The sequence below is a fragment of the Antechinus flavipes genome, chromosome 3 (genome assembly GCF_016432865.1).
Source record: "Antechinus flavipes isolate AdamAnt ecotype Samford, QLD, Australia chromosome 3, AdamAnt_v2, whole genome shotgun sequence".
NCBI lineage: Eukaryota > Metazoa > Chordata > Mammalia > Dasyuromorphia > Dasyuridae > Antechinus > Antechinus flavipes.
The window spans coordinates 60,392,446-60,405,955 of NC_067400.1; the positions used below are offsets into that span (position 1 = coordinate 60,392,446).

The following is a 13,510-nucleotide window of genomic DNA, read 5'->3' on the forward strand; positions in this document are numbered from 1 at the left end:
CTTCCTCCAGATTACAGGAAAAATACAGGAAATCGGTTTGAGTGTGCTGATGGAACCACTCCAGAACTTTACACTCCACTGCAAAAGAAACTAGATTGAAGTTTTCTAATCAATCTTCAGTGGTTAATGATGTATTCAATTCCAATCCAGGGAATAGATTTCATATATAAGCAGTCCTCATTTTTTCACTCAGGCTGTTCTCTACAGATAACTAGAGAGGAGCTTCTTGCTGGTTTTCAAAGTTATTTCACCTGAAAAAAAAAAAAGTGGCAGTAGATGAAAAACATTTACCATGCAAATGTGCACAGCTATCAACTTTAGGAAAAACACTGCTTCCTCCTCCCTACCGTCCCCGCACCCCCTCCCCACTTAAACATATTGATCTGACTGTCCATTCTATCTGTCTCTTACCTAACTTGCTAGTAATTGAATTCAGAATCCCTGATTAGTTAGCAGTTTAAAACTTTTTTCCCCCTTCATGTAAGTCTTCCTGTGTAATTGGCTGTTTTTATTCATGGATTGGCATAGTAGCAACTTAGAATTTTTTTGGGGGGATAATTAAGTGTCTTATTAATGGACCTAATTTAAAGTAAAGAATTTGTTTTAACCTCCTGAAGACCTTTTGATTCCTGACTGTGACATCCTCCATCTTTCTTTTCTTTTAAAGCATTGTATTTTTACATTCCTAAGTAATTTTTATTTTTTCTTGTTCTCCCTCATTTATTATGCACAGTCTTCCCATAATAATTGTCTCTGAACAAGATCTATTTTCACTCATTTTTCAGACTCTAAAAAGCACATGATTTTGTGTAATGAAGTAAAATGTACAATGAATACATTTCCATAATTTTTTCTTGTTTAAACTGGAAAACCTCAGGTATAGCTCTTAGGGGAAAAAGAAAACCTAATTTACAGGCAAGAGGAGTAATTTTTAAAAAACATCTTTGTGATTTCTTAGTTATATCCAAGATTGAGAAATGAGGGCATGAAATCATAACTTCTGAGCATTCAGTTTAATGTATGATCCTATGATACTCCCACTACTTGCAATATTGGGCAGGGTCTTACAGAGCAAAGCCCTTATGTTACAATGATTCTGAGTCTGTTCAGAATTGTGACGGTCTACTGCTGTTAATTTGATTTTGTGGACTGCCCCTTACCTCACCCCGTCATGCCCCGGGGTGTCTCTTGGTTATGTTTAGGAATCAGTTGTAGATTCTTATTTTCTTTATTATTTTTAGTGCTTTTAAAAATAAGGATGTTTGCCAAAATTTTAATGGAAATAATGAGAAAAAATAAAATAAATAAAGTTTTGAAATTTTAAAATTTTATTTTAAGTTACTATGGAAACCAAGAGGAGGATAAGAAATAACATTATTTTCTAGTTCATAATGGTTGACTATAGAATACTGAGTGAATACATAATACATAAACCATCATTTCAAATTAAATTTTAAATGGAAAACCCACAATATTACATCACTGAATCTGATCTTACCACTGATTTGATCCTTCTTACAGCTGACAGGAATTGCTCTGTGGTTTTGGAGGAGATAAAACTGGGGAAGGCATTCTACAACAAGGTCAAAGAAAGGAGGCTATAGATCTCAACTTCTTGATGTATAACTTTCTCCTTGCTTTGTGCTCTGTTTGAATTTCACCTTATTGACAAATATATAATTTCTGGCACTCTTTTGGTCATAGGAAGTTTGAAAAATTGAGTTTTAGAACTTTTATGAATGAGAGATGCCATGAAATAGGATGTAAGGTATATGAGAAAGACTGGAGCAAACAGGATAAGCTAGGAAGGGAATGGGAATAGATAGTGTAGATGCTACTGAATGAATAATGTCCCTCTCTGCTGAATTGACTAGAACTTAGAATGGTGTTAAAACTTATTGACAGGGAACTGGATTGTTGGACTAGTTTCTGAGGGGATTTGTGATATATTTTCTGGCCATTTTCTATTTTCCTAATGTATGATTTAGGTAAAGTCTGCTTGGATGAAGGAAGATGGACAAGATTGACTTTTGGTTGTTATCTACTATGCTAATTCTCAGTATATAGTCCAGAGACTCCTGGGGCTCCCTGAAATACTTTCAGGGAATCTGTGAGATCAAAATCCATTTTTATAATAATGCTAAGATATTTTAATATCTAATACAGTATGCGCATCTGTCCATCCATCATCTCTCTCTCTTTTCTTCTATTTTTCTTTCTCTTTTCCTTTCTGTTTCTCTCTCTCTCTTTCTCTTTCTTTCTTTCTTTCTTTCTTTCTTTCTTTCTTTCTTTCTTTCTTTCTTTCTTTCTTTCTTTCTTTCTTTCTTTCTTTCTTTCTTTCTTTCTTTCTTTCTTTCTCTCTCTCTCCTCTCTCTCTCTCTCCTCTCTCTCTCTCTCTCTCTCTCTCTCCTCTCTCTCTCTCCCTTCCTTCCTTCCTTCCTTCCTTCCTTCTTTCCTTCCTTTCTTCCTTCCTTCCTTTCTTTCTTTTTCACTTCTCTATTTCTCAGATTTCCTAAATTAGAACAGAAACAATGTTAGCTTAAGAACTATTTTGAGACCTTTATATTTTCAGAATTCTAAAGGGACATATTGTTCATTCTAGGGTATATATATTAAGTGCCTACTATACATCAGACACGGTTAATTCTTTGAATGTCCTATCCTCAGGGGACATCCCATGAATGCAAATAAGTAAATAAAATATAGTTTTGAGGGTGGGAAGTTTCCAGGTATCATAGCCTTGACCTTATGTGAGAATTTCAGGGATGGTGTGTGGGCTGAGCATTTAGCTGAATTGTGTGAACTTCAGGAAGTTATTCGTTCTTCCTGAGTTATGGTTCTCCAGCTGCAAAATTAATTACATACTTACCTCCATCACCAGGGTGTGGTAAGGGTCACTGAGCTAATGTTTGTGAAGCACTTCAATATCCTCATCTGAAAGTTGTTAGGTTACTGAGCTGTTATTTGAAGAAAAAAAGAAAAAGAAAAGCTTTCGTGTTCTCCAGAATCATTGTCACAACAAAACAAACTCTTTCCAACATGGTTTTATTTCTGGTTCTTCTGTCTTTATCATGCAAAGCTGCACTTTTTTTTTTTTTTTTTTTTAGCTTTTTAGCAAGTGCAAAAGTATGTATAGAAATCAAATGGAAACATAGGGCATTAAAGAGCTTTTGTTGTTGATATTGTTTTTAAAGAAATCAATACTATTAATTTTTCTCTGTTAAAATTCAACTAAAGTATTTGTGCTTCCCTTGGGTAGGACTTATGAAATATTCAGATGTAATATTTGCTCAGACATCAGAGAGGAGAAATAGTGAGCACATATGGTTCCCCTTTTCACCTCACCATCCTTGCCCAAATATTCAAGCTAAAAGTCTGCATTTAGTGTGTATAATGGGACTACTTTATTTCTTTGACACATTTTAGGTCAGCTTCTATCAATATATTTTCTTTTGAATTAAAGAATAAACTCTCAGAGTATTTTTGCAATTTCCTATAAGATATAATTGTTTGTTAATTTTAATTTCTTCACTATCTCTCCTTTCTTTGTAGGTAATGGGACTCTTGACTAATCATGGTGGAGTACCTCACCAGCCCCAGACTGATTATGCTCTCTCACCTCTCACTGGAGGCCTAGAACCAACCACTACCGTGTCTGCCAGCTGCAGCCAGAGACTGGATCATATGAAAACCTTAGATAGTCTGCCAACCTCTCAGTCCTATTGCCCACCAACCTACAGCACCACAGGTTATAGCATGGATCCTGTCACAGGCTATCAGTATGGACAATATGGACAAAGTAAGTATCAGATCTCTTTGAGGGGTAATTAATTGCCTTTGGAAGTCTTACCATTGCATTCTTTCATTTTTTAGGGGGTGGGGTGGGGATGGAATTTAATTATTTTATTAATAAGATCAACAGATTATTAAAAAGAATGGTCATTTGGCCATCTCTTTTAGATCAAAGAAAAACACTTTATCAAGGATTTCTTGGGATTTATGAGAGGAGATAATGTAAAAGGGAAAATGGGTGACAGTATGGAAAATCAAAGGAGTCGATCCCCTTTGATAACATTGACAAATCGAAGAGGGCATTCCCATTGCATTATTTCTCTGTACGACAGAAAGGGGGTAGAAAAATTATTAATTCAAACTTGGTGATATAAATATATATGTCTGTATGAATGTGTGTATCTATAATAATAACTAACAATTTTGTAGGACTGAGATTTTCAAAGTGCTTTGCATACATTTTCTTATTTGTGTCTCAAAAAGCCTGCGACATAAGTGCTGCAAATATTATCATCCTCATTTTACAGATGAGGAAATTGAGGCTCAGAGGCATTAAACGGCTCAAGTAGGATCTCACATTTGGTAAAAGTGGGATTTAAAATGAGATTTTCTTGAATTCAGGAGCACAACTTGACTGCTTCAAAATAATAACTCACATTTAAATGTACCTTAGGGTTTACTTTCTGTACATCATCTGATTTAATCCTTTGGCAATGTTTTAAAAGTGGTGCTATAGTTATGTCCTTTTTCACAGATAAAGAAATTGAGGTTCAGAAAAATTAATGATTTGTCTTGGGTCAAATAGAATCTGATGTGGAACCTGAAAATTTCTGTCTAACTGATCAATCTATCTGAGCCATCCATCTATCCATCCATCCATATCCATCTATTTTATCTAGCTCCTATTTATCCTTTATAAATCTATTTAATCCATCCACTTTATTATTATCTATCATTCATAATCTATTTATTTAATCCATTCATCTATGTGTTACTATTATCTATCATCTGTCTATAATTCAAAAATCTACTTAATCTAGCTATATTCATCTATTTTATCTAACTTTTAATCATCCATAGAACTATCCATTCATTCATTCATCCATCTATCTGTCTGTCTATCTATCTATCTATCTATCTATTCATCTGTCCATTCCAGAATCAGATCTGTAACTGAAATACTGGATCAAATAAGAGTTTGGTTGCATAATTATTTTTTTAAGTGATGTCAACAACATCTTGATGTTATTAATTGCTGAGACATGAAACCTGATTGCCATTAGGTAAAACATAAGGGTTGGCCAAGATGATATAATCACTGGCAGCCCAGTATTAGAAACACATGTTCTTAATGAGGTCAGCTCAAGACTCATTATAGTATATACTCCCAGATACCCAGAGTTTTGTCAAACTTGTCCCAGGAATAAAAATATTAGTCCCTATCCTTTGATACCCCGGTATTAAATATGACATGGTCAACCTGTAACTGACATTTCCCTTTGCTGTGAAGTTGTCACAGCATGACTTAAAAAGCTCCTTTTGCTCTCTTGCAGGTGCCTTTCATTATCTGAAGCCAGATATCGCATAAATGAACTGTCCATGTTGAGTTAAAGCCGGTCCTGTTTCCAGTCTCCATTATATAGACAAGAAGAATCCTCTCTGAAAAAGTCAACCCCTTCGGCGGCGGGGGCGGGTGGGGGCGGGTCATTGTGATGGAAGGTCCAGGAGAGTTGTTTTCTTTCTCCAGTAGCTGTTTTCAATATACTCTTGGACTTGTTGGACAGAACAGGTGAGAAGAGGAAGACCTTGGGCAATACAAGACCAGTAAGGTTTTGGAAGGCGATGCTTTAATGTGGCCACACATCAGAATCCTCGATCTGTTTAGTGCTGACTGAGAGAACACATTCCATTCTTGCTCCTTTGAGAAATGCCTGACTTACGGACAATGTTCCACAACTTGGCGGTCCTGCGCTGTCGCTAAAACTCGTTGGATGTCCAAGGCTGACATTGCTACAATTTTCAGACTGCTCAGTTTCTGAAGCGCGAGCAGAGAGGAACCCTTTAATCTTACACACTGGAAATTGACAGTCAATATCACTATCTTTTGGAAGCTAGGAAACATTTAAAGGACTTCCAGGATAAATTATTGATGATATTCTCTTTGGTAATCCAGTTGTCAATAAAGATCATAAGCCCATTTTGCTAACGGGACATGGTATAATGGTGAAGAGGAAAAAAAAAGTTGGTTGTATCTTTTGGAGCGGGCTGAGGTGTGTGACTTTTTCTTAATCCCATGTTAACATTTGGAAGCAAGCAAAGGGGGAAAAACAGTTGATTTCCACGACTGCCTAACAATGTGCAATACTGTGTACCTCACAGAAGCTTTGGAAACATCCAAAGTGATATAAATAGAATCAGAACTATATTTTTGCAGGTGTTTTTATTTTTTCAGTACATATTCAGTGTGGTAAAATGCAGAGATGTTGCAGTTTGCTGGACAACCGAAATCCAGTTTGCTCCTTATGATTCAAGACCGTGTCAGAGAATAATGCTTTTAAAAAAAAAAAGATTACGTTTACATTCTTTTATTTTTTACAAAAGACAGGGCAAGAAGAGAAATGTCCATGTGGCTGACATGTAATTTTAAGTTATACAATGATATCCAATATTAAAAGATTATAGGAATTGAGGTTTACATAAGTTTGTGTTGTGACATTCTAGAATGTCAATAAATTTGTGTTTTGAAATGTTAAGAGGAACAGGAAGATGGAAGGCAGTGTTATTTATTTCTCTTTATTCTTGGAACAATGAATGAGGTAGGGCCCAAATACATTCCTTTTAGCATTAAGGACTATGAAGTAGGGAGTTAGTAAGCCTAGGCATAGTACAGAGATTAGTACATACATTGGTCTTAAAGGGTGATGGACAAAAGAAATACTCTCTTTGTGTTGCAGCCTCTACCAACAACAACGTGTTGTAAAAATGTCTTTCATGTAAAAAGTGCAGTAAATATTTACTATTTATAATGAATAAACAGTTATGAAAACTTGCAAAAAACCCTGATTTCTCCCCCTCTGAAAATTTGATGAATTAAATCTTTTTAAAAAAATTTTATCTGGAAATGAGGTGCCTACTTGACACATGACTTTCAGGCTGTATTTTTCACATCAGAACACAACCAGACAAAGAATACTGCATGTATACCCCACACCTCTGTGTCCTGAAAGATGGTCTTTATGCACTGTGGTATTTAAGATTGAGGTATACATTTTCACAGGTGTGGTATCCAGAATAAACCTCCAATCCCATTTTTGCTCTCTAACTCTGGTTCTCAGACCTATCAAATTCCTTTACTGTAGCTTTGTCTTTGTATTTTCCCTGGACTCCACTTCCTTGTCTACATTCCCTGTTGATCTGTCAGCATATTTCCCCTACCCAGAAAACCTGGGATGCCTCTATTACTACTAAAATCCTCTTTCATGAGATTCACTCACTTTTACCATCCTTTAAAATGTCATCTCCCTTGGATTCTGTCCTAAAAATGTTTGTCTGTGCTCTTATATGCAGAACAATCTGAAAGCATCTGGTTTCATCCTTTAAAATTTCTAGAGACTACATTTTTATTCCATCATTCAGCATAATAATAACAATAATATTTTATTATTATATACATGTCATATATAATAATAATAATTATTATTATTATTATACCTAGCATTTATATGGTTCTTACTATATACCAGATACTCTGCTATTATTATATTTGTCTCATTTTATCCTCACAGTAACCCTGAAAAGTAGGTTCTATTATTATCTACATTTTACATATGAGGAAATTGAAATTTAAGTAACTTGTCCAGTGTCACATAATTAGGAAGTGTGACTGAGTTTGAATTCATGTAGTTCCTGAGTTTGGGTTCATTATTTATCAACTGAGTCACTTAGCTTCCTATGAAAGATTCATAATTTTTTATTATAACTTTATATTGATGGAACGTATGACTGGGTAATTTTTTACAACGTTATCCTTTGCACTCACTTCTATTCTGATTTTTCCCTTCCCTATCTCCATCCCCTCCCCCAGATGGCAAGCAGTCCTATACATGTTAAATAGGTTACAGTATATCCTAGATACAATATATGTGTGCAGAACCAAACAGTTCTCTTGTTGCACAGGGAGAATTGGATTCAGAAGGTAAAAATAACCTGGGAAGAAAAACAAAAATGCAAACAGTTCACACTCATTTCCCAGTGTTCCTTCTCTGGGTGTAGCTGCTTCTGTCCATCATTGATCAACTGGAACTGAGTTAGATCTTCTCTTTGTCAAAGAAATCCACTTCCATCAGAATACATCCTTATACAGTATCGTTGTTGAAGTGTATAATGATCTCCTGGTTCTGCTCATTTCACTTAGCATCAGTTCATGTAAGTCTCGCCAGTCCTCTCTGTATTCATCCTGCTGGTCATTTCTTACAGAACAATAATATTCCATAACGTTCATATACCATAATTTACTCAACCATTCTCCAATTGATGGGCATCCTTTCATTTTCCAGCTTCTAGCTACTACAAACAGGGCTGCCACAAACATTTTGGCACATACAGGTCCCTTTCCTTTCTTTAGTATCTCTTTGGTGTATAAGCCCAGTAGTAACACTGCTGGATCAAAGGGTATGCACAGTTTGATAACTTTTTGAGCATAGTTCCAAATTGCTCTCCAGAATGGCTGGATGTGTTCACAATTCCACCAACAATGTATCAGTGTCCCCGTTTTCCTGCATCCCTTCCAACAGTCATCATTATTTTTTCCTGTCATCCTAGCCAATCTGACAGGTGTGTAGTGATTGAAAGATTCCTAATTTAAAGGGATGTTAGTGCATAATTCATGTCATCCAACCCTAGATCTTTCTCCCCAAATCTGGTTTTATATGGAAGGAAACTGAGACCCAGGAAAGTTAACTTATGTATATTCCCAGTTCAGGTCTTTCAACAACATCCCAAGTCCTCTTTCCATATTGCCTCCTGTTATACGACTTTTAATACACATAGCAACATCTCAGCATATCTTATGAATCCTTTCGTGCTTCCACTTTTCTATTTAAATGGCAGCATCTAATCAGGAAGTCCTATATTTAACAGTTCCTAGAAGCTGTCACCATTTCCCCTTCATTTTATCAATCCTTTACCATCATGTCTAGCCTTGTTTACAAAGTTAGAACTTCTCTCCAGCACCTTCAAATAACAGCATTGGACATGCAATGGGTGGAGAGAGATGCCAAGTGGGATGGAGACCTTTGGCAGGATATTAATATCATGTATTGTTTTTAGTCATGAAATCTAGTTTTTATCAGTTTCAGTATTAACATGATTGAAAATAGGTGGGGTCATGAGCCTTCCCTTACTGGGAGGGGAGAGAACATTTTGTTATTGCTTATTGTAGATTATTTTTCTGTTAGAAATCTAGATTCTAGTAAACATTGGAAATGGATGGGAAACAGAAAGGGGAAGATTAGATCCAAGAGCCATGAGTACAACTAGAAAATAGGGAGGTAGATAGAGCTAGAAAGTAGGTGAGAAAAAGTGTAGATCATTCCCTGGTCTTAGGGTGTTTCTCTTATCTCAGATTCTGAGACAGTCGAGGAAACAGGCAGTGAAGCTAAATGATCTGCCTAAGGTTACCTGATTAGTAAGTGTGTAAGGGTGGATTTGAACTCAGGTTTTCCTGAATCAAGGTTCATTGCTCTTTTTATTACCTCTTTCTAGCTGATAAGGGGTGTGCTCAAATTGACTTTCAAAAGCTAATTTTAAAATTTTCAGTGCAAGCATTTACAGCTCAGAAATACACACTACAGATCAGGGCTTGCTGATTGTCTAGAGTTAAGAAAGCAATGGAGAAAATATTAATAATGCAAATTAAACTTAAAAGTCTAGGTGGCTCTGTGGATAGAACACTAAGTCTGGAGTCAGGAAACTCTGAGTTCAAATGTGACCTTAGATACTTACCTGAGTAAGTTTGGTTGCATCAGTTTCTTCAACTGTAAAATGGTAATAATATTACTTACTTCACAGGATTATGGTAGGACTCAAGTGAGATAATCTTTGTAAAAAGTGACTACCATAATGTCTGACACAAAGTAAGTACTCTTCAAATGCTCACTCCCTCATGGATATCTTCCCCACTTCCCCTCAGAGAGTAAAAGGAAAAGAAGATTTCTAGAACCAGTGAGATATACAGGAGGCAGGAGGAAGTCAACACAGAAAGTATAAGGCTTAAGAAAGCATCTCTGCAACCTGGGGAAAGGATAGCTTTCGTTAAGAGCTCTAGAAGATAAAACCAGGACTTTCATATTCCATAGCCAATGAAACTGGTGACTAAGGAAATGGTCTTGCAAACTTCAGGTTCAGAGGAGGATTTATGGGGAGGATGGTGGGTGGTAAGACAGAGAAAGACATTCCCATGGTGGGAAAACCATAGCTACGGTGACAACAAAACAGGCTTGACCCAGACTAGAGAAACCTTCTAGGACTGAGATCCCAAGCATTCAGAGAATCATGGAATCTCAGAGTTGGAAAGGATCTTAACCACCATTTAATGCAACATATTCCTCCCAAAGGCACCTTCTAGAAAGCAAATAACTAGTAACTATCCAGAAACTTCTAAGGAAGAAACCCTACTATGGAGAGAGACAAAGTTTTTCTTGATTTAAAGACGAAAACTGCCTCATTACAACTCCCACCCATTATTCCCTAGTCTAGACCTTTGAGGTCCAACAGGCCAGTCTAATCATTCTTTGATTTGAAGATCTTCCAAATACTTGAAGACAGAATGTTTGATAGGCGGGCTGATTGAAGCTAGAAAACTAGAATTTGATCCAGTCCAGGTAGGACTGGGCCAGTTGTCTCAGAGGAAGATCTGAAAGAAGAGAGAAGAGAACACATTGAAAAGAAATGGGAAAGCAGGAAAGATGAAGCCCTAATTTCCTGTATATTGAGATATAGGATCAGCGCTTCTTGTACATTTCCCATTGATATTTTAACTTTTTGTATACTTATTGCAATAAAAATTGGGGAGTGAAGTGCTGTGGGATGCAATTTCATGATAAAACTCTCTTACCAGTCTTCCAATAATTGTAAAGGGACCTTGGAGAATTATAGAATTTAGTTTAGCACAGAGTTTGGAATGACTTAATTAGGGTTTTTCAAGTAAAAAGTGTCAAGAGGCAGCTCTGAGCCCACTGAGACGCATCTACTATGCAACATTATTTCTTTGATGGAACAGTCACTGAAAAGAGAAAAAGCAAGGAAACAAACAAAAACACTTGAGTCCAGACAAATTTGGGTGGGATAATAAGGAATCTGTAATGAAAGGGGTAAAAATGGTAGATACCAGTAGGGGGAACCAGCCAGCAAACCAAACTCTAGCCTTTGTTGGGAGGAGAAAAGTTGGGGATTATGGGATGCCTTTAGAGGCGCCATATGTAAAAGTGGTTACCAAAAAATATGATTCAATTCATCAATCCCATTTCACAAAAACTTTATTAAGGATATAGGATATGTAAGACACAAGTCAAATAAATGTGGTCTCCAGTGCCACCATTTTCCTTCCTGTCTCTTTGTCTCATTATTGATGACTTTTTTGAGTTTCTCCAGATTCTTAAGTTGCCACATGGGTTTCTTTTACATCTTTTGTTCTTGTTCTCTCTTCTCTCTTCATCTTATCTCTTTGTTTCTCTATTTTTATGCTGCTTTATTTACCTAACTTCTCTTGTTGTGTGATCTCAGTGTTTTTCCTATTTATTACTTCTTTATTTTGCTTTTCTTTACCTGCTTCAGTCAGTGGAAAATCTCTGATTTTTTGTTTTGCTATTTGTACCAAATGTTAATACCAGTCTATAATCTTTTCTTCCATTTGGTCAATCTGAATGATCTAACCCAAGAACTCCTAAATTCCTAGTATTATTTCAACCAGTTCCAACTTCTTTTTGAAAAGTCATTGATGCATATAATTATTATGGTTTCATTTGAAAAACCAAAATTAAAAATGATACTAACAAATCAGAGATCCCAAAGGGTTAGAGAGGATTGGGAAATTGGTATTTAATTGTCAAAAAATTAAACTGGTAACACAGTGAATAGAACTCTGAGCCTGTAGTCAGGAAGATCTGAGTTCAAATCCAGGTTCAGACATTTACTAACCATGTGATCCTGGCAAGTCATTTAACATTTATCTTTCTTGCTTTTTTCAGCTGTAAAATGGAGATAAGAATAGCAAGTACCCCCTCTTAGAGTTGTGAGGATTGAATATGATAATATTCATAAAGTACTTAGTATGATGACCGGCATACAGTAGGTACTATATAAATGCTTATTGAGGTGCAACTTATAATAGATGTAAAGCTAGAAACAGGCATGTGCTAATAAATGTTTAATGACCAGAAAAAAGAAAAAGAAAAATGAAAAGTATTCAGGATACACACAATTTCAGTCTGCAATATTAACATTTAAATGTATCCAATCAATTAAATGATAAATCAAGCTCTGATTGGCTTAATGATTTCCTAGGTATAAATGCTCACTTGGAAAATTTAACAATTAATTTTCCACAGCTTGCTGGAGCTGGTTGCAGCACATACCAGCCAGGATAAAACTTAAGGGATTATCTAGTTTCTTCATTTTACAGAGTTGACATCTGAAGCCCAGAGAAATTAAATGACTTGCATAGAGTCACACAAATTGTAAACAGCAGAGCTAATTCAGGTTTTAGGACACCAAGGTTCTTTGCTCTTTCCCTTACACCAATATTGAAGTGACATTTGATGGCCCAGTATTGACAATAATTTTGTCTTTGACTCTTGCACTTTCTTCCTAGATAACATACTGTAATAAGGACATTACTTCAATTTTACATAAGAATTTTTAAATCTGTTTCCCTACACTGAAAAACCTTTCCATGCATATTTATTACATTCCATCAAATTCTTTGTCAACAAGGGACTAATATGTTATCCTTAAGATCCACTACATATGTGCCAAAGTAATAAGTAGGAGATTTTCCATCAATCACTCTGTCTGGCTAATGCTCATGAATTAGCCAAATGTGCCCATAGTCTCTTTAAAGAGACTAGTGGAATAGTAGAATCTTTGATTTTGGCTATAATCTGAAAAGGCATCCCCAATAATCAAATATTTACTAAATGCAGAACTCCTTGACAGTAACAGGATAAATAATCACCCTGCTTCTGCTTGAATACTTTGAGCAGTGGGGAAGCTCACTATCCTAACCCATTTCATTTTTCTATTAGAAAGTTATTCCTTAAGGTAAGGCAAAATCTCTCCCTTTTTAATTTTCAGTCATTGATCCTATTTCTGCTCTTAGGGACCCTCCCCCCAAAAAAGGTCTAGTTAGTTCCTCTTTCATGTGATAGTCCTTCATATATGTAAATACCTATTGTCTCTTTTCTCCCTTTTCTCCCTTCCCCAACCTTCTCTCTCTAGGCTAAACAGCTCCTGTTCCTTTAACCAATAAGGTATCCTAATTACTCTGGGATGAATGTGCTCCAGCTTGCCCCCCTCCCCCCCGACCCCTTTTATGTGAACACGATACTAGGGGACCATAATCCCAATAATCTATAATTAGGAGTTGAATAGACCACATGGGGCCATTGCTGTGCTCCATAGGACAGGAAAACCTGCCTGGAGGAGAGAGCTTGTCTTCAGT

At 36.1% G+C, this 13,510-nt stretch overlaps 1 protein-coding gene across 1 annotated transcript in view; it reads left to right on the plus strand.

Annotated features, from left to right (window-relative positions):
* The window catches only part of PAX3 (paired box 3), a 107,813-nt gene extending 101,596 nt beyond the window's left edge, over nt 1–6,217 (plus strand). The window contains exons 8-9 of the mRNA XM_051983466.1: nt 3,553–3,799; nt 5,346–6,217. Coding sequence (XP_051839426.1) covers nt 3,553–3,799; nt 5,346–5,380 — 282 coding nt within the window. The 3' untranslated portion in view covers nt 5,381–6,217. The remainder of the gene's footprint in view (nt 1–3,552; nt 3,800–5,345) is intronic.
* The last annotated feature ends 7,293 nt before the right edge of the window (nt 6,218–13,510 follow it).